Below are 21,189 nucleotides of genomic sequence, written 5' to 3' on the forward strand. Positions count from 1 at the left end.
GATTCTGCCAGTAATTTTGGTATGAATCTACTGTGGTAACTTCCCAGAATAATGGAATACAGTAGAATCAGAAGATTGGGTGCTTGGTGTGATTTTTATTAAATTATTCAATAGAGTTTCACATATTTTTCATGAAGTTATGTAATTCATAGGAATAACATTCAGTCATTTTGCAGAACTGTGCTGCTCGGGTGCCTTATGTTCTAAGCAGTGAGATGAAGTGACTACCAGCAAATAAGTCAACAAAATACCCAGAAAAAAATATAGAAAACAATAGTTTAGTAAGACTAATGCTTTACTTCCTTGAAATACTGAAGTGCTCTTTGAGGAATATCAGTTACAAGGATTTGCAGGTATCAACAAGAAGTCTTAGTCAAAAATATTGTGCTGTTGCATAATTTAATACTGTTACTCTGACTTCTCCTTTAAAAACTGTGTTGCATTTAGAGCAGTCTGGTTTTATGAATTTCATTTTTGAAAATTACATCAAGTGGATTTATTGCTTCTGGAAGAAACTGCTATTGAATTAAATCTCCAATATTGCATCTTAATCCACATCTTTACAGGTCCAGCTTCTGTGCTGGAAGATCTCAGTGCAAGACAAGGACTGTAAGGAGAATTCCTGGCATTTCTTGTAACACAAAGCATTGCTATTGACAGAAGTTGTACTTTTAGGGTTTCAGTATTCAACATGTTCGTGCAAAGCACTGTACTGATATTGATATCAAGTATAAATATTACAACTATAGCAAGTCAGTATTTTATAAATAATTCACGTATGCTAACACCTTTGTGGTAGGCATGTACATGAGTATGGATGGCACGGTTTAAAACAAACACTTTTCCTGCACAAGAATGTTATCTCCATGGTCAGAAAGGTGATGCAGACAAATGGCTGGGCCAAGCACCCTTGTGAATCACAGTTCTGTGCTCTCTGCCCATTCATTTTGTGTTAACATTTAAATAAAATCTGCTCAGAATGTTGAAAATCACTATTGCAAGTGCTTACAGTGGTGTTGTATCTTAGCCTGGCTGTACAAATACTAATTTTCTTCTGTCATCGTAAACCTGTGACAGCTTAGAAGAAACTGAGCCCGAGTCTGAGGTTTACTGCATTATCTTGAGGTATTGCATTATTCACTGTGTGCTGAGATGCCTGCTGGTTCTGTAGCAAGGCTGTGACTTGGCTTTTGGGAATTGGAGTCCTAAGCAGTTCTAGTTCAGTATCTCCTGCCCTGCACACAAGAGGCCTCAAAGAGTTATAAGATAACCACAACCCATTTTCCAGTGGGTTTGGAGCCCCACCGCCACCTCCAACCCAGTTTGGATAACAAAAGGTCTTTCAGTGTTTAGAGGGAGATTAAATGGGAAGTTACTACTTAGGGAGAAGGAAAGTGGATTGAAGGGGCACAGATTTAACTCCCTGTGGAGTCCAGCATGGAGCAACAGCCGTGTCTGGAGGGAGAAGGGAAAAGTGGCCATCAAAATACATGGGGGAAAATGTGGGGCCTTTGTGATTTGGTGTGTTGTGTAGGAGCTCTTGCAGGTGCTGAACCTGCAACATGTACTTTACATTTTGATTTTGAGAAGGTATTGAAGAAAATGGTAGCTTATTGCATTCAGCTCGCTGCCTTTGTTGTGTCTGGCATTGCTGCAGTGTTGTTTTATTGCAATTGACCTGGTGAGGTTTGACAAATGGATTGTGCTTCTATGATTTTAAAATAAAGATTGATTCTTAAATACAGAAATAAAAGAAAATAAGCCTGACCACAGATATCACAGAAATAGATACGGGTATTATTACTACCTGAGATGGTTTTCTGTGTGTTAGTTGTAGGTCTTTGTCTTTTATGGTTTCTGACAAATGTGTCTCAGTGAAAGTTCAGCACTTATTAACCAACCTTCATTGGCAGGCTTAGCGATCCTTACATTTTTCTTTGTTACTCAGTCTGCTCTGGCTTTGCAAAATGCTGCAAGTAACACTATTCTGCTGAAGTGCATGGCATTCTTACCACGTCAAAGCGTCCTATGTCACGCCAGTGAGGAAGGCCTCTGGCTGTGTGGCATGTCCCCCCATCCCAGCACAGCCCCAGGGTCAGGGCTGCAGCGCTGTGACCTCCCTGCAGGGAGTCCCACAGTGTGATTCAGCGAGAGAGCTCGGGTAGAATCGCAACAAACAGGAGGACAGCATCAACTGCAGCAGCCCTTGGAGAGATGTTATTAACCTTGTGTTCACAGTGGGCCTATCTATTGTTTATAACGTTAAATTATGATGTATTTTAAAAGTTTCAGTGAAGCAGGTTGGGTCATTGGATGATGACTTGCATTTTATGTGGCTGTTCCTCTGAATGCTGTGATGTAAGCATACTGGTTCTAATGAGGCCAATGAAAGCGTGCAGTAGCTGTGGAGCAGGCTGCTTCCTGCTGGGAAGGTTCTTGCCTGTTTTGGCATATAGTTTTATTGCATTTTGGTGCCAGAATTTAAACACTGGAAAAGTCTTATTAATGCCACAAAATCAAATGCAGCATGTTAGGAAAGTGCCATCTTAGCATAATGCATCTATGTTGAATGTTTTAAATGAGTCTTGGCTGTATTAACACGTATTGTTATTTGCTTAGTCAATTAGTAGACTTGGGCATATGAAAGCAATCCAGTGTTGCAAAATGATTTTATTGGGCTAACTTAACTCTGAGGAATATTTTCATACTGATTTCTTTCCTTAATATTCAAAAGCCAATTTGAGGCACCAGGATTACGTTGACACCAGGGGGCACTCAGAGAAGCGCTCCCTGGAACTGGGGAGCTTTGTGCTTTGATGCTGAAGGCGCAGCACAGCGAGGCGCAGCGCCTGCCCCGGAGCATTGCCTTTGCACGTAAAGCACATTCCACTCGTGTTGTGCTAGGTTTGAATTTGCTTCCATCTGTTTGGCAGTGATACGTGCCTTTTTGTAAATGTTTTATTACAACTTCTGGTGCTCTTGAAATACACTGATGTAACTTCTAGTGCTCCTCCTCTTGGCATTTCAGAAGCTTTGTCAATCTCAGGGAGTTTTTCTGGACTGCATGTACAGGTAGTTGAGACAGTTGTTCAGTGTGAAACGGAGGGAAGATGCTGCATTGCAGGGCTCTTTATTGCTCCAGTTACCCTAATGAGATGAAGGACCTCTTGTAGGTGTCGTGGTGCTGTTGGTCACCCGGAGTTGTGCAGAGAATATTGCAGAAGAAAGTTGCTTGTTACATTTTCATGTTTATTCTTAAAGGGGAGATCTTCTGTTCAGTAAAACATTACTTTTCTAACTTTCCTCTTTTTATCTAAAAGCATAGTAGAGAACTTTCTATAATCAGAATTGTCATTATCTACATAAGATGCTTGCATTTGTCTTCTACGTATACTCACTATATGCATATATGATGTGTATTGCATTGAAACTGTGTATTTCTCTTAATATTACTCGGTGTCATTTGTAGAAAATTGCATTATTCCCTTCTCTGCAGGAATAAATAAGCGTGTAGTATAAAAGCATTTTCATGAGTACTGAGAAACTATCGTTTATTTCAGGAGAATATTGCTAAGACTTTCAACTGTTCAACTAAAAGACTTAGGTGTGCTTGAAGAAGGTGTGCTGCTAAGGAAGAGGTTTGTTGTGCTGCTTTTCCAAGCTCTGTTTTGGAATTTGCACTGTGTTTTACAGAGTTCTCTGGTATTAATGCCAACCTGCACACCGAACTGCATTTGTCCAGGTGGGGGCAATGTTGCATTAAAAAGCAGGATCTGACCAATCTTTTTGCATCAGGTAATAGAAGTCTGCCCTCTTCCACCCAAAGTATTTCATTGACTGCTATTAAAACAATTTATCCTACGGAACAAAATATTGTATTTATTACTTCTTGAAAGCACTGCCTTTAAGATCCCAGGATATTAATGTGTCAGATGTAAATGCTCCTCTATTTTATGTGGGTGAGAGTAATATTTTCATTTGGCCCTGTGCGTTTTTACACGTTTTGAAGTTTGATGCTATAATAATATGCAAAAATTATGGTTAGCTTTAACCTTTCAGTCTGCAGTTTTGAAACAACTTGTTGTTAGTTATGGTTTTGTTTCTAATAATAATAATACCAAGTACATTGCTACTACTTACAGGCTGATTGCAAAATCAACTGGCTATCCATTTTTGAAATAATTCCTTTGGCTCAGTGCCTCTGGTTTGATTAAAATTTGTTATTTTCATAAAGTAGGCATATTTTTCTCCTTATTGTGCCTATAGAGGATATTATTTTTAAGTTAAGCTCCAAAAAAAAAAAAAAAAGATTTGATTAAAAATATATTTTCTAGAATTGGCAGTAGTTTTCCCTGAACTGCTTGGGTTGTGTTAGTGCTGGATAATTCAGGCTCTGAGCATGCCCACTGTCACAGTAGGCAAAGCGGAGGTCTTTAAGTAGTGACACTTGTGCTGTAACAAATTTTAGCTTTCTTTAAGTGCTGAGTTCTGTTTTGGTTCTTAATTTGATGTTCTTCATGCCTTGCAGCACGTAAGATTTTTTTGCTGCCTCTTAATGAGATGTATCTTTCATATTTTTAGATTAGTATTTCCACCATGATTCAAAACACCTGAGAGCATGCAATTGTCTTGGCTTCTTTTGTGTTGATTTGACTAGGGGTGTTTAAATAAAACAAGTGGGATAAAGCCTAGTATTTTTAATAGCTGTTGATTTAATATTGAACATTCACAGATGCCTTTCAGTTTAATGCACTTTTGGTGGCAGTCTTTGTTGGCGTGAGTAAACGTAAAGTATTTTAGAATTGCCCTAGATACTGCTTATCTTGGATAGCTGTCGATAGCAAAGCCTTTCTTGGTTTGAGGAACTCCATCAAAAAGCTCAAAATAGAATTCTAGAGGGATCTGGCTCTTACACTGCTGTATGGCTCAAAGTGGAGGTGTCAGTAGGCTCCAGCACACCCTGTGGGTACCACCTAGGAACCAGGTGTAATTCCCAGTCCCTGTGTTCGGAACAGCCTTAGGTCTGCTCAGGGCCCCTTGCTGTGCCCATGATGGACACGTGGCTCTCAAGGTAGGGTCATGAGGAGCCCTCCTGGTGTAGGCTGAGTGTGTACTGCTCTGTGCAGGCTGACTCACTGTAGGTCTTTAAGGAAGAATATTTCTGATTTCAGTTGCACGTTGCCATGTTGTATGTACAGCTTGAGGTGCTGCTCTGCAGAGTAGGTCTTGTTTCTGAAAAAGAAAAAAATGTTCTTCCTGGCAAAATAGCAGGTGTGGCTGGGAAGGGCAGCCTCAAGCTCCTTTTCTGAAGAACCAGTTGCTGCCTTCATTACTGCACAAGTGATTTGAATGTTTGGACTGATTTTCCATGAAAAAGCTAGCACTTTTTTTTTTTTTTTCATTCAGTTGTCTTGCTCTGTACAGTATTCTGAAACCCCTTTGTGGTGAATTCTTTTTGAAAACTGATCTTTTGGAGGTTGATGGAACAATCCTAAGAACAATTACAGTATCTCAAAAAAAAAACAAAACAAAAATATTACATGAGTGTGTACCACTGGTCTCTATCTCAGTTTTCATCAAGAAAAAAATCAGAAGCATTAACTATTTGCTTACAGGAATGTATGTGTGAGCGTGTACATGTAATAAGAGTATTTACATTGAAAATCAATGAGTAAAGGTCTGACACTTCACCTACTCCTGCAATCTGCAGCAGTTGTTTGTCCAGGTCAGAGTGCCCAGGATGGGCTGAAAGTTAAGACTCTCAAGTCCAAATGTTAGCACATGAGAATGGTGGCCTGAATCAGAAATATCGGCCAGATGCTGTTCAGCTTACACAGAACCTCTGGTTCTCGGTGTAGGCATCTAGAGTTACTTGAAAAGGTAGCTGCGTTGTTCATGTTCTATGCTGGTATCTCTCACTCCTGGTGAGGAGCTGATGTGGTTTGCTCTCTGCAGTGTGACTGTGTGCAGCAGTCAATGCAAGCCTTTCCTTGCACGTTTTCTCCTCCTCCCTGCAGCTCTGACATCCCACTCCTTGTTGGAGCTCGCAGCAGGTGGCAGCGGGCCAGAGCGTCGTGTTCACTGCCATCTCTGCTACGTCGACTTTTCTAAATAGAGTGCTGTTGCTTATTAAATATGCCAATTAAAAATGGATAATAAAACCAGGGGGAAAAAAAGCATCCATTCAGCAGAAAAGGCAATCTGTCGGAACTTCACCTGGGAGTTAGCCTCACTTGGCATATTGCCCGCATGGGTCCAGTAGAAGTGTGAAGTTTGCAGCACCGACACTTTGCCTTCTGCGTCTCGTAAAGTCTCGGCTGTTGCCTCATCCTTCTCCCAGCCTGGCAATACCAGCTCAGTATGCCCAGTCTTTATTTGTACCCAAGCCTTCTTTACTGAGGACATCCCTCTGCTTAGCAGAAACGTGGGGAGATGGCTGTCAGGGTGAATTCAGCTGTGAACCAAGAAGGTTCTTGACTCTTTGTGCTGTCAAACATTACATTTTTAATACAACATTGATACAGACTACGTGAGGGTGAAGGAAGGGTGATGCTTGATTATGGAAATTGATTTTTTTAGTTCAGGAGCTTAAGGTTGTTGTCTTCAATTTCTTCAGTACACAAATCTTGTAAGCAAGGGATTCCTTCTCACCCTGTATGTGAAAAGAATCAGAAATAACACAGAAAATCTTACAGGGTTACTTACAGAGCCGGCGCTTACATCCAGCTGGCTTGGTGAATTCATTGGGATTTAGATTTCGTATCATGCGAGATAAATGGATCTGAAGTTCTGCTTGGCTCAAATTACTGAGGGAGAGAGCTGGCACTCCCACACATTGCTGTTGGTTTAGGAAACCATTTTCCCAGAGGCAGAGCAGAAGGGCACACCTTCCCCAGCAACCTGGGGGTATGGCCACGCACACCTACGCACGCTGCACACCTGTGCCAGGCAGAGAGCCACGGTGTGAGCCACGGCTTCTGTGGGTGTGAGAGGGAGGGGAGTTCTTGGCTGGTGCAGGACAGGAGCACCCAGGGAAGGTTGGTTGGTTGGTTACTGGTTTTTTACTTTTTGGTAACCCAGTCAGCCCAAACTTGTGCATGTTCTTGCTACAGCTACTGAGCATCTTATAGTTGGCAGTGTAGAAGTTTTGGGCACTCAGTCTGCTCTCATTCAAAATTCAGTGAAGACTGTTGTTGTTTTTCAGCCTCTCCTTTTTGAAGCAAAGCTTAGCCATCTCTGCGTGAAAAGTTGAAACAAGCTTCCTAGTAGCTGTAATAATCTGGGAGAGCCTGTCGTGAGACAATGCTGCAGAAGGAGCAGATTTGGGAAGGTAGTGGAGAAGGTGAACATGAGGACACAGAGCTGAGGACAAACACAAAAATATGAGCCCACATGTAAATCGTAGACCAATGTGTGTAACAACAGTCACATCATCATTTGCTGTCTCTGTGATTGTGTTACCTGTGTGCGATGCAGGAACTTTTATTGAATGTGAGACTTAAGAAAGCATTAGGCTTTATAGTTTTTACTTTCTGGAACCCAATTTCCTACACATAAAATACTATAATATTTCTCTGAAGTTGCTCTAAACTGCAAGGGTGTTGATAACAACAGCTGGTCCTACAGTCAGCAGGCCAAGGCTGACTGCATCTTGCACGGAGCCATCTTGGCTAAGCCCTCCCTCTATCATGTCAGATAGAAGCTAGTCAGAGCAGAGCACCTCTTCCAAAGCAGTTTCCTGAGTATGCAGGACTTTATGCTGTTCTGTTCCAGGTCTCTGTTGGGCTCTGTGATGTTATCTTACTTGAGGTTGCTTTTTTAGATGATAATTCTTGGCTGGTCAGGAGACGAGTGAATAAAAAAAGTATGTCGCTAGAATCTCTATTTTATTTTGATATCATTTACTGTAATTTATGTTTGTGGTTGGCTATTAAGCCACTCTATTTCCAAATCACCTGGCACATTTCCAAAGATGCGTCTCATAGAAATCCTGATACCTGATTCCCTCAAGCTTGAAATTGCCTTGAAGTGTTTAACCAAACAAATAGTCAACTTGTGTTGGTGTGTGGCTGCTTCAAGATTTAATTGCTGCATGGAGTCTTAAGCACAGAGTGTGTTCTTGGCAGACCTGGAGCAGAATACAGTGAGTTTACAGAGAACAAAATCTCCAGCTGCGGGTGACTTGCTCTTTTTGCCATAAGAGGAGGGAAAGGTTTTGTGTACCTTGATTCCTGCTGTCCTGGGACTGGACTGGCACCGGTTCATCTCTGTGGGTGCTTATAAGTATGTTAGCTAATAATGACTCAGATCCCTAAAACCTCAGTAAATGTAACTGAGTAAAGTGCACCAGTACTCGTACCTGCGCACCTTTAACCCGAGGTACAGGGAGGACACGTGTCCTGGTGATAGCAGCTTTCTCGTGGCTGGCCCTGCAATCCCTGGGGGAAGGGAAGGCTTTGTTCTGAGAGTAGGCAGGGGCTGCAGGAGCTGGGGTTTGGCGGCCCCATGCCCAGCACGCACTGCACCCAGGGTCTTGTGGGACTCATGGCAACAGCAGCTCTGCAGCATTTGCTGAAAACGACAATTTTACTTTTGTAACTGCCGAGGAGACCCAGCTCTGACTGTGCATGCAGAGCAGCTCTGCAGAGCAGCAAGGTGACAGCTTTTACATATGAGCTCATGGGAGTAGCTGTAGGCTTCCCAAGAAGTGCTTGCGAGAGCTTGTCTTTGGGTTGGGTTGGTGGTTGGATCACAAGCGATTCATACACATGGCTCAGATATCCCAAATAAAGTATTCCTTCCCATTGTGATATTGGCCATAATTTGCCTCATTGCTTGGCAGTTTCAAATTATTTGACAATAAAAATGTCAGCAAGCCTATAAAAGTTAAAAACATGCTTAGAGGAGGAGGATGCTTTACTTTGGAAAAAAAAATAGTATACGATGACTTTACGCAGAAAAGAACCACAATTTTTCTAACTGAAGTGTTGGAAAAAGAGATTTGTGATGCTTTGCAATCAAAGGTTAAGAAAGCTAAAAGTGGTATTAAAACACCTATTATTTTTCAGGATTTTAAAGCCAAAGGTGTAAGCAGAAATTTGCATTTCGTGGTGCCGATATTCTGTGCAGGTGGCAGGGCCACCTTCCAACTCAGCTGTGTTGTGCCAGAGCAGCTGCCAGGGAAGGTAAAGAGAGCTTTCGTGCATAGCATCACGTAGCATTTCCAGTACAGCAGTGCCTTAGAATCCTGAATGCTCCTTAAAATCAACAGGACTCAAGCATCCTTGAAATATTTCTTCCCGACTGCCCCGCTGGGTTGCTGCAGCAGGGCGCTGGACCCAGGTCCTGGGGCTGAGGAGGAGTTGGTGACCCAGGACCTCCAGGGACAACTGGAGAGGTCCCTGCTGGAGCTGTGAGATTGCAGTGTGTGCTTCTGCTGCTTCTCAGCTGGGAACTGCATTATGTACAGTGTGATCTTAAGCTGTGTCAGGCTTCTTGCCTGTGAGGGGAATGAAATGCAACTTGTTAGTTTTGAAGGTTAATTCTAAAATAGATGCAGAAGGCAACTTTTATTGACTCTACTGGCTAACATTGTAATACTGTCAGTAGAGTAACTGACAGGTTATCTGATTTTTGTAGTACTTTGCACTGCTCAGTTTTAGTTAAGCATATGAAGTATTTTGCAATATGTGTGGGAGAAAAAATAATAATAAATATACGTATCTCCCTTAGGAGATCTATGGCCATTTAATATTTTTTGTGTATCTGTTACATGTAGTATAGCTTCTTACTAGTTTTAGAAAACAAAACAGTAATGTGGAGTTTTTAGAACAGCTTAGGTCTTCCTCCTGTTAAATGTTTTATATACCATGCACTTTTCACCCTGAAATGAAGCTAGGTAGCTTTTCATTGCTTTTGCTCCTGACAAAACAATGCAAAGAAAGATTAGATTCTCTCTGCAATGCTTTTAAAAGAGATTCATCTGTGCAATGAAAGGCTCTGTCATGTTCAGGCTCCATCAGTGAGCACACCGACATGTAACCATGCTCTCTGATCACTGACAGTTCTTTTCTGGCCACTCTCTCATCTGAGGCTCCTCAGAAGCAGGACATCCTCAGACTCCTTACCTCTGGGTACATCTAAACCCACACTTCACCACTGCACTCTTCCTGAAAAGCAGAGAAGGGTCTCCTGGGATGAAATTTGTTGTTGTTCAACAGTGACTAGAATTCTGGAGTTTTGTATAGAATAGAAAACATACGTAGTCCCTTAGACATGTAACATTCCTATTTCCTTTTTTAGATGAATGAATAATGTTTGGAGATACTTATATTATTGCGTATGTTACTTGACTTTAAATGATCCTTAAAAGGTAAAGCATAGATTAAGATGTTTGAGGCCTGTTCTTATTTGTGTGTTTAATTAGTTTATATTGCTGCTGTAGTTGATAGTAGTCCAGATAACGTGAAGTAGTTGTTTCTGCACATGACCCTTATAGGATTGCATTATCAGTTCATTTTTAACATGCAGTTGAGTATGTATTTAGTTATTAGTTTATCCTACTACCTAGCAGTTACTATCTAATTTCAGGGTAAAATAATGTATTTTATCTAAGGAACCAAGAGTTAAGCAACCTGCTTTTAGGAGCTTTTTTCAGTTAGGAACAGGAGAAGATAGCAGCTTAGACTTCAAGTATGCTTCACCACATATTTTGCCTGGCAAGCGAGGATACAAAACTGGGATCATCTCAGGCTCCCATTATTTCTTCAGCTACAATAGCAACATTATTTGGTCTATTTCCATGTCTTGGGAAACATTTTAACTAATGGATGTGTTCCCAACTGAAGTTAAATGGAAGAGAATTCCACTAAGAGGCCAAAGTATCTCCCAAATGTGGAGTTTGTTTTGAATGCTTTTTCACTGAAGCATGTGGTCTGGAAGGTGGGTTATTGCTCTGTGGTGGAATTTGAAAGATCATCTTCCCTCATCTCTGCTCTTCTCTGGAAGCAAGGAAACCTGAACAAATGGTGCTTCCTGGCTTGCGAGCCTTCTTTAGTGTGCCAGCAGCTTTGTGATAGTTTTTTTTCCCCATTACTTAGTGCTTCAGTAGTTCTAACAACTATTTAACAGCCACTAAATAATGAATCAGTTTGAGAAAATACTGATTCTTGTAATTTTTCAAGAAATAGTGTGACCCCTGCGGTAAGTTCAGGTTAACCACTCTCTAGGTAAAGTGTAGAAACAACAGTAACTTCTAGTAGATTTGGACAGGGATTTCACAAGTTGCAGGTCTGAGCTTTACTGCAGTCATGCTGAATTGACACAGAATGGAAGAGTTGGGACACAAAAATCCCACCAAGCACCACGAGACTTTGTGACTTTTGAAAGAGTTCCATTTGGGATTGGTTGAAAGATGAACTGCCATTCTAAGTGTGTCAGGTTGGTCTGTTAGAGAACCCAGCAGCTTCTTATATAATTCTTAGTTGCTGCAGCTACTTTTCTGTAGCCTTAGATGTGATTTTCTGTATACAACACTAATTTTTATACAAAGGAGTCTAACCATAAAATCAGAACTTAGGGTTGATGGGGTTTCTGATGATGAGGTTTGGCTAAGCTTGTTTGCAGTTGCTATATTGGTGTCAAATCCTGCTTTTTCACCTTGTGGGTCTGATGTTTGCTGTCTGGTGCGTATCTTTTTTCAATTAGTGACTTTCTCTTTCAAAATACCATATTTCATCTTTAAACAAACATCAACAGTACTTGCATTGACTCTGCCTTTACATGTGTATCTTTGCAATAGTCTCTGTAACCTCCTAGAGTGTTGCTGTAGCTTTAAACTTCCAACGCTTCTGCATCTGTAAAGCACAGGGTTTATTCCTGCAGTTCCAGTCCTGCAAGTCTCTGCAGTGAACCTTGCCCGCTGTGGGGAGGCTGGTGATGACTTCAGCAGGGCCTGCACTGAGTGCAAAGATTTCATTCACAGAGGAAATTGCTGGGTGGATTTTAAAATTTGAGTAAATCTTCATGAGTACGTGTCTGTCTGTGTATGCAGTGGAGCAAGAGGAGTCTCAGCACTGCTGAAGTACAATCTTTGCTTTATCACAGGTGCGTTAGTTTGCTCACTGTCTGCTGCTTTCAGTGGCAGTTAGGTTAGAAATGGTGAATGTTTACAGCCAAGTGCCACAGTTCCTGTTGCAGTTGCTTACACTTATCTGTACCTGGCCATGTTTGCTGGCTGGGGGCAGAGCTGTGCTGCATGGTTTTGCTAATTACTGCTGTGATTGGGACTTGGTAGCAGAGGGGGCCGCAGCAGTGCCTACTGTGTGTCAAAACCAAAGTCTTACATGTAAAATGTGCCTCCTTGTAATCGAGACGTGATGAACTTGGAAGCTATTTGCTAACTATTTATTAAATAGTTTTTTGGTAATTTGCTGATTTTTTTGAGCCTGCTGAAACAAGTGCAATGCTTTATCAGATGGGCCCAGGAGGCACTACTGTTGCAGATGTCTAACCAACTTGTCACAGAAGTGTGGGGACCCACTAGCTGCTCTTATAGATTGTGTTCTTGCAGCTGAGCATTTGGTGGTGAGTTATTGGTTGGTGTGTAGAATGATTCTCAAAGGATAAGAGGTTTTATTCCCATAAAAGAAAACTTTTTTTTTTTTTCTAACCTTTGATGCAGAAAACTGTACTAAATTTTCTGGTTGGATCTTCCCCTAATGTGTGTTTCTTTAAGCCCTGTTAGGTAAGTTTGTCTTAAAGGAAAGTTGGTATTATGAGCAGAGGCAGTCAACCTTTATTGGGGACATTTTATTTAAACCATCAAATGTGTTTTGACACTTCAATACAAAAGGCCATGATTTAATTAAAATTTCTCTGTTAAGTTTTGAAGTTACAGCCTTTACATGGTGCTGGCATTTCTTAGGAAAGAAACAAAAGACATTTCATTTTCTGAGAAAAGGTCCCAGCAACTGGACCTGAACACCTGGAAGAAGATTCTTTGTGTGATTTTTTTTTTTTTTTATCTTGCTTCATCAGCTCCTGCAGTGTTTTCCTTCCAGGGCCAGCGCAGCTGGTGGAAGTGTCCATTTAAGCTCTAGGTAACATAGCAAATGCCCTTCTGCTAGCAGGTTGCTATCCTCCCATTTTACTTAGGAACAACATTCAGATGGGGATTATGTGGCCAACTACCAAGATATGGATAATTCTTAAGAGCAGAACAAGAAAAAAAATATCTTTATTCTTACAATTTCTTTGAAATTAAAATTTCAATTTCTCCCCTCTGTATTCCTTTTTAGCCTGTTTGATATGGGAGGAGAGTATTACTGCTATGGTTCTGACATCACCTGCACCTTCCCTGCAAATGGAAAGTTCACTCCTGACCAGAGGGCTATCTACGAAGCAGTGTTGAAGTCATCACGTGCTGTCATGAAAGCAGTCAAACCAGGTAAAAGATCAGTACGTGTCAACAAGAATTGAGAAGCTTGATGGTGGTATTCAGGCTGTCAGGGCAATTATGGTTGGATTTTAGAAACCACTGGAAAGGAAGAAGATGGCAAAACTCGTTTCCATGTTTAAACAGCTCTTTATAGCAGAAGATACACAACATTTTCTATGTAACACTTAAATAAAACATAGGCAACTATTAACAGTATTTAAAACGTATTTTGGTCTCCCACTTTTTTTAAAAAAAAAAAAAAAACCCTTTTTTTAGAAGATGAGTACAGCTGTGACAGTTGTTATTCTGCTGTTTGCACTGGCAGCCATGCATTGTATAAGCTCGTGCCAAAGAATGAAGTCAGAGTTTGAGCTGAACATGTCATGCTTCAATTTTATTTCATCTGTATTTGTCACATAAACTTGATAGAAATCTTCTGATGAAGAAGAGGATGATGTGTGTATCTTTGAGAATGGTGCTCAGTTAGCCTTAAGAAGCTTTAGATAGCTCTGGCTATCAGATATTTCATATATGCATTTAAATTGCAGGTGAGCTAATTCATCAAGTGTATGCCTGGCTTGACGACAATCTTATTTTTTCCAATTCTACTTTAAGAGCAGCAAATAAATGCTTTTAGAGCTAAATGCTGCTGTGATCCTGAGTATTTCACTGATGAAGGTACTTGAGCGTTTCTCAGTAAAACTGATAGAACAGGTTTGAGAAAAATGTACTTAATGTTCAGAGTGCACTTGTCCTTTATATTTACCACATTAGGTTTCAGACATCAGACACTGAGAGCGTGGGCTTTCTGGATTGCCAGTCAGAGGACATGTAATTTTGCTGTTTTACAAGCTGGCAGCAGCACTGTTCATTTGAGCAACTTGAAATGGAGCAATAACACTTGAAGCTTTTCTGAAAACCGAGACCAGATATTTTGCCATTTTAATAGCAGTGTGCATATTCAATCACCTGCTGTTTCTCCCCCAAAGATTCCTGTTCATATTTTACTTTACATTTCAGTGCCACATTTCATGCAGTATTTTAGCAGTTTTTCACACTAATAAGTTTCGGAACTTAAGAACTTAAGAGCTAATACAATTATTTACTCAGAATTACGTGAAGAATTGCTCAGTGAACTTATCCATTTGTTTACAGAATCAAAAAAATAAGGGCATACTAATCCTAATATTTCTGCATATTGGTTGCAAGAATCCTTAACTAGCCATGTGAGTTGGAGATTTGTAGACAGGTGTTCAAGGCCAGGTTGGATTGGGCCCATGGGCAGCCTGATCTGGTGGCTGGCAACCCTGCCTATGGCAGAGGCTTGGAACTAGGAGTTCTTTAAGCTGTCTTCCAACCCAAGCCATTCTATGAATAAGAAAGACAGAAAAAGTGCCATGTCATGTACTTCTGGACTACTGGGTTGAATGAGGAGTGTTATCTCCTGGTAGGCCAGTATTTGGCTGTAGAATAAACAGAGCAAATTGAGTTTCCTAGCGTGGTTGGTGACTCTTACTGTTCAGGCTGCTGAGGATGCAGCAAGGGGTGAATGTAACTGGACGTGTCACTGCTGCTCTACAGGAGAGGCCGTTCCTATGGTAGAGGCTGCAGCTTTCTTAGCCTGCTTGAACAAACCTAATTGGTTAGCTCTTGTACAAAAGCACCAGGATCACTCCTGAGGGAGTCTGTTACTGTCACAAAGGGGAGCAGCACGGGTGGTGTGGCTGCAGCTTTCAGCATCTATCCTCTCTGTCAAAAAGAAAGTAAATACTTCAGGTATATTAGAAAAGAGGAAAAGAAGCTTGTGGGGTTTGAAGTCAGTAAGTGTAAAATCCAGCCCATCGTATTTTTGTCAGATTTTCTGAATTATGGAGTCCTTGCTCGTTTTGCTGTTATTTTTGTTTGTCTTTATTTTCTGGGGTTCCTGAGATCAAAGGAGGGGAAAAAGACAGTCAAGTGACTTGGCTCACATGACAGTAACCATTAATGTGGCAGGCTGAGTAAAAAGAATTTACGCAGCAGAGTCAGCAACTGTAGAAAATGTTACTTCTCTCCAGCTGCAGAACTGGGCCTTAATTATGCCTTGTGGCAAAGGGTCACAGGGGACATCTAGTTGTTGTCTTCAGAAGGTTAATCATTCCCAGAGTCTTTCTCATTGCGAGATAGAAAGCAAGTGCTGCAGAGAGTCACTAACCAAATACTGCATTATATAACTGGTTTTGGAAGGACACACATTTGCTAATCACCCTAAATGGTTTATGTAGATGTGTATCAATCAGAAGAGGGAATTTCTTTTTTTTCCTCAATTTGGTTCTCATGTAGAACCAACTGTCAAGTGAAGTTTCTTTCTGAGACGTAGACTCCCTGCTATTTTTGTTTATACTTGTTATTATCAGTCATCATAACTTTTAAAATACTCTAAGACATCCTACTTTATTGTAGAAAGGTATTCATCTGGCTAAGTCGTATGTGTGGTCCAAAAATGCACACAGCTCAAATCACATCTGTGGATCTTCATACCTTCCATCAAAGAGGACAGAGCTCCTTCTGCAAGCCAGATAACATACTCTGAAAGCTAAAGGCTCTCTGTGGGATCATAGTCCAAGTTCAGTGCAGTCATCACAACTCCTGCCGCAAACTGAATCTGTATAAAATAAAAGAGGAGAAGGACATATTCTGTTCTATTGCGTAAGCAGCAATTTGGAAACTATTGAATGTGGATAGTGTACAAAAGCAGCAGTTCTAAGTCTCTGAAGTGAAAGAGTCAAAACAGTGAGCTTGTGTGGCAGTGGGATAATTGCTTCTTTCCTACAAAGTCAGATTCGTGATCCAAAATGCCAGAGAAGAATGCTGCATTTCTGCTTAGGGGATATTCTTAATGTGTTGAGTCCATCTGGGTTAGATTTACTCTTCCACAAAGCTGAAATACAGGGGCAGATGTGCAAAATACTGACACTTCCATTCCCTTCACTATGAGAGAGCATCTACTTCTTACTCAGAACAATGATTTGAGTAACAATTCATTTTTATATAGACGTTGTACAGAGTTATTAAAAACAGTGAAACTGTAAAGCTAAGTGTCCCAGATTTATTCCAGAAGTTAGTGTCTTGATTTGTTTCTCTTGTTTGTTGTTTTTGATCTCATTAGATTTGCTAGAGTGTTTGAGGCACACTAGGTGTGCTCGTGGAGCACATCACCCGTGGAAATGATCTGAAAAGAATGCAGCTCACACCCTTTAAAACTCCACTGTGAAAACTAAAATACAGAAAGTGAGCAAGATGGAGAGATTTCACATTTTAGGATGATGGGGACTTCAGCACCACTGCAGATATATGCAGTTTCCCTCTCTGCTGTCTTCATGCAATGCATGTACCAGAAGGCTGGCTAATGAGCAGCTATTCATTTATTTATTTTAACCTTTTGTGTCATGCTTGGCCCACAGTCTGTTTATTGACTGTTCTAAACCTGCTCTGAATCCAGAATTATTAATGTCCTCACTAGTTTTTCTGAGAGTGCTCACAGTAACAGTACGGGTATCTCTGACAGGTAGCATCTCCTCTTGCCCTTCATCATGGTCACGTGGAAGTGTGCAGCAGTTCCCCTTCCACAAAGCTGCTTTAAAAGCTACTGACTCATTTTGGATTCCAGGATTGGAATTCACCAGACTAGAGATTTAAGAGTGTTTAACATAGTGCTCTTGCTCGAAACACAGCTGTTTGACCTCTGTTACAGCTGTGAGCATCCAGCCTTTCGGAAAATCAGACTGCAAAACTGTTAAGCCAGGCACTGGCTGAAGGAAGGAAAATGATTATTGAACATGCATATAAATAAAAAAAAAAAAAGTAAAAATAAAGATGCCTGAAGCAAGTTGCCAAGCATCTTGATGGGAATCTGAGACCAAGGCAAGAGTAGTTGTGAAATCCCAGCGGTGACATTATCAGATTCTCAATTTGCCACTGAAAATAGGTGTCTGAAGTTTTTCCTCTTAAGACAGCAGTAACCACTCTGCTCTGTCCCTTCACTAAATCCTGGCTCCTGCCTCATTCTGTTTATCATGTTAGTTAGATCCAATGCTGATGTAATAGCTTTATTAAATAAGAAAATAATTTGTTACAAGTTATACCTGGGAGACGAGTATTGTTGATGATCAATATAAATCTGTTGGAATAAGTGCGTAAAATAATTGGCTTTGCTGAAAGTCCCTCCTTAGAACTTCTAGAAAATGTGTGTTGAACCAGGGCTTGCACAAGATAACCCTCCTGGCGTCCCTTCTAACCTCTCATGATTCTCAATACATGCTGAAATGTACAAAAGAAAATGTCAGTCCTCAACCAAGAGTTGTTGATGAGAATCGATGACAGTTTCTGGCTCTAGCTCTTAGCAAGGGAGGAGTTGTTTTGCAAGCATAAGGGTAACTCAATGTTTCTGTGAATGAAGAACATCCAGATGTAACCCAGCTTTGAGTATCACTCTTGTCCAGTGGATCCCTTACTGTTAGTGGTGCGTAGGGTCCGATAGTGATTGCAAAGTTGCTGTGGAATGGCTTCTTTTTCGTCCTGTAACAAGTTGCAGTGTTTTCACGTTGTCCCCAGTCTCTCAGCTGACTTCTGATGATTATTTTTTGGATTATTACCTCAAGCATTTCAGGAATGTTAGGAATTAGAGTTCTGTAACTCAGACTTGATGAGGACAGGATAGTGGCAGCACTGAAATTTCTCAGACACGTTCAATCTGCTACTGTGCTGATAAAAAATAAAAAGGAATATGCTTATATTTAGTTTTGCAATTAAAGCTATTCTGGATGAATGTACAAGGTCACAAACACGATCTTTGAGATTGATGAGCTAAATATTGAAGTAATCATGAACTTTCCGTTTACGTCCCTTTGCACACTGGGATCGCTGCGCATTCCTGCCTATTCTGGAGAGTAATGGAAAGTCACAGGAGAAGGGGAAGGAAAGGAGCTTGTTGTACTTAACATTCCTAGTACTGTACAGAACTTGTGCATGTTTTACAAAAAAAGAAGCTGAAAAACATTCTCCATCTCTGCTATGCATCTTAGTAATGGTTTTTGGGAGAGAGTGAATGAATTGAAACACCTCAACCAGTAAGTTCTGTCATCCTAAATTCTGATTAAAAAAAGGCTTTTTTGTATTGCAAACCGTTCCCAAGGAACAGTTGAGGAAGGCCAGGTTGGCAACCACTCAATTCCCTATCTCTATACTTACATGATTTAAAACACTTGTATATCCAAAGTCCGCACTGAACCAAAATTGCATTCAAACCTTAGGAGGGCAGCTGGGAACATTTGCTGATTGATGCTTGTTTTGTTTATTTGCTTCAATAAAATTAAAAAGAAAAAAAAAGGTTCCAAATCTGCACAGAAGTTGTTCACCAATGCAGTGTGAAACCTTTCCTCCACAGGGTGCTGGCACTGCTATAGGGCTTCCCTCTAGGACTTGTAGCTCTGGTTGGTTGGTTTGTTTTCCAAAGTTCTTAGGTAAATATGCTTACCCTACCTTCTGCGTTTTACTATTCAAGATGGTGAGTATCATGTTGCCTCTGGCTTCTAGGTTATGCCTTTCTGATAAATGCTGTTGGTCTCTTGGTCTTGATCTTCTCCTGGACAGCTGTAACTCTACATGTGGTGAGCTGCTGTGTGAAACTCTGTCCACTTTTTGTGCCTTTTCTCATGATTTCTACAATTTCTGTTCGTTGGTGTAGCTTCCTAGGCTTGTTATAATAGAGAGGCCTTTTTTCACTGGTTTCCTCCATGTACATCTTTCCAAGGGCTGTTGTAAATTAGGACAAATCAAAAGCAGCCTATTCATTTTCCAGTGCTTTGTCTCCTTCCCGTTTGTTTCCTGCTGAGAGACTCAAATGGTAAAGCTCGTGAAGGTAGATATAAACCTAGGGGATGTACTTTGCACAGCAGAATATGAAATTTTGAGTGGTGTATTGACAACATTTTAATATGTAAATGTTCAGGTCTTGTTTCTTCTGTGTGATGATCGCATAAAGAGTAATGTTCAGTGACTGTGTTAACACTTTCATAAATAATCCACTTCATACAACAGAAAACAGTACAATTTGAATTCAAAGTAGTAGTGTGATTCTTTGTTCTCTGACCTAGTCACGTTCTAGCAATTCTTCAAAGAATAGTGGAGGGTAGGGTAGTACTAAGAACAGAGATCAGAATAACCCAAAAAACTATTTAATAGGAAACTAATAGCTAGTGGATTAGACACTGCAGATTATACTATTGGCAGTTGTTTCTGTTACTAAATTGAGCAGAACTATGCTTAGGAACATCTGCAAATTCAAAATTGCATTACAGATTACTTCTTCAGCATTTTGGTCTATCTCTGGTAAAGAGCTGAGGTTTATTTTTTGTCTGCTGCTATTTCGAATGCTGCTTTAGAGTAATTGTCGCTGTATTCAACTGAGATTAAAACACATTGCTCCTCAAAAAAATAATTGAAACTGCTATTAATATGTACTCCTCTCAGTGAATAAATAAGGTTCTCTTTCACATACAGTGGATGTCTTTTGCATTCAAGTCATTTGTTTTTTATTTTAAGTAGCCCAGAGATGTACTTATGTACTCAGTAGAACACCATGCAAGTGCGCTTGTGTGTTTTGCTGCAGAAAACCAGTAGCTAATTTAGATGATGTTTTAGAAAGAAAGGGGACTGTAAACCAGACCTTTGACAATAGCACAATAGGGAAGGGTGTGGGAGCACAATCTAGTTTATAGTTTGTGTAATTTCAGAAAGTCCATATGAATTATTCCTGTGTCCATTTGAATTATTCCCATTCAGATGGTCATATTTTAGGGGAAAGTGCTGCTGGTGGTTATTAATTTGCTGTAATATCTGAAACAAAACAATTATTCTCAGACAAAAATGTAATAGCAGAAGTTGAAGATTTCATACAAACTCTCCTGAAGAGCAAATGCTTTCAGGGCATGCTATAACCAATACTTAATATTCACAAGTCCTACGGAATGACACTGTGGTATTTTTTTCCTCTCACACTTCAGACCGTGTTATTGTGTTAAAGACAGATTTGAGAATAAATCTTGTCAATCTGTGCTATAAAAAGATACTTGTAGTCTGCTGTCTATCTTCTCTATTGAATGGACTTTGCTCTGTTTTTCTTGCTATCGTTAATGTTCATAAATAAGCTTCCCTTTGAGTACTTGCTTTCTGAAATTGACACATAGAGGTACTACAGCTTTCTGTGGGTAATTCCGTTGTTCTCAGTGTAAAAGCCTAAACAATCAGTCACCACCTAGGAAATAAAGGCTGAAAGAATGAAGGATGCACAAACAGTGCAGACAGTCAAGGAGCAATCCTTGATTCTTGTGAGGTACCATAACATAAAGATGGTGCCATTGGTTACCGGAGAGTTTGTTGCTTGACTTGTAACCAAACCTTGTCCAGAACAACATTAACTGCAGCAAGAGGGAACAGAAAAAGTCGAATTCAGCAGATTCTCAGTCCCTCTGTGCACGCTGATCTGCTGAAATGCGGGATTTCAGACTACAAGTCTCACTGCAAACCTTCTGGGAGCCATTCCTTGCTGCTTGTGACTAATAACAGGAGCTGACCCATGCATACAGTGACCACTGCAACGTTAGGAAGACAAAAATAACGCTGAGCAATTTCCAAGTGCATAAAACCAGCACTTCCCGACAGTTAGGCTGTTCCACTGGGAGCTGGAGCTGAGTGTGTGCCGCTCACAGTGC

General features: G+C 40.6%; 1 protein-coding gene across 1 annotated transcript in view; it reads left to right on the top strand.

The window, feature by feature from the left end:
- Positions 1–21,189, top strand: part of PEPD (peptidase D) — a gene marked incomplete at both ends in the record, with an annotated part of 168,936 nt that overhangs the window by 123,959 nt on the left and 23,788 nt on the right. The window contains one exon of the mRNA XM_079541307.1: positions 13,299–13,447. Coding sequence (XP_079397433.1) covers positions 13,299–13,447 — 149 coding nt within the window. The remainder of the gene's footprint in view (positions 1–13,298; positions 13,448–21,189) is intronic.

The sequence above is a fragment of the Tetrao urogallus genome (genome assembly GCF_951394365.1).
Source record: "Tetrao urogallus genome assembly, chromosome: 12".
NCBI classification, from domain to species: Eukaryota; Metazoa; Chordata; class Aves; order Galliformes; family Phasianidae; genus Tetrao; species Tetrao urogallus.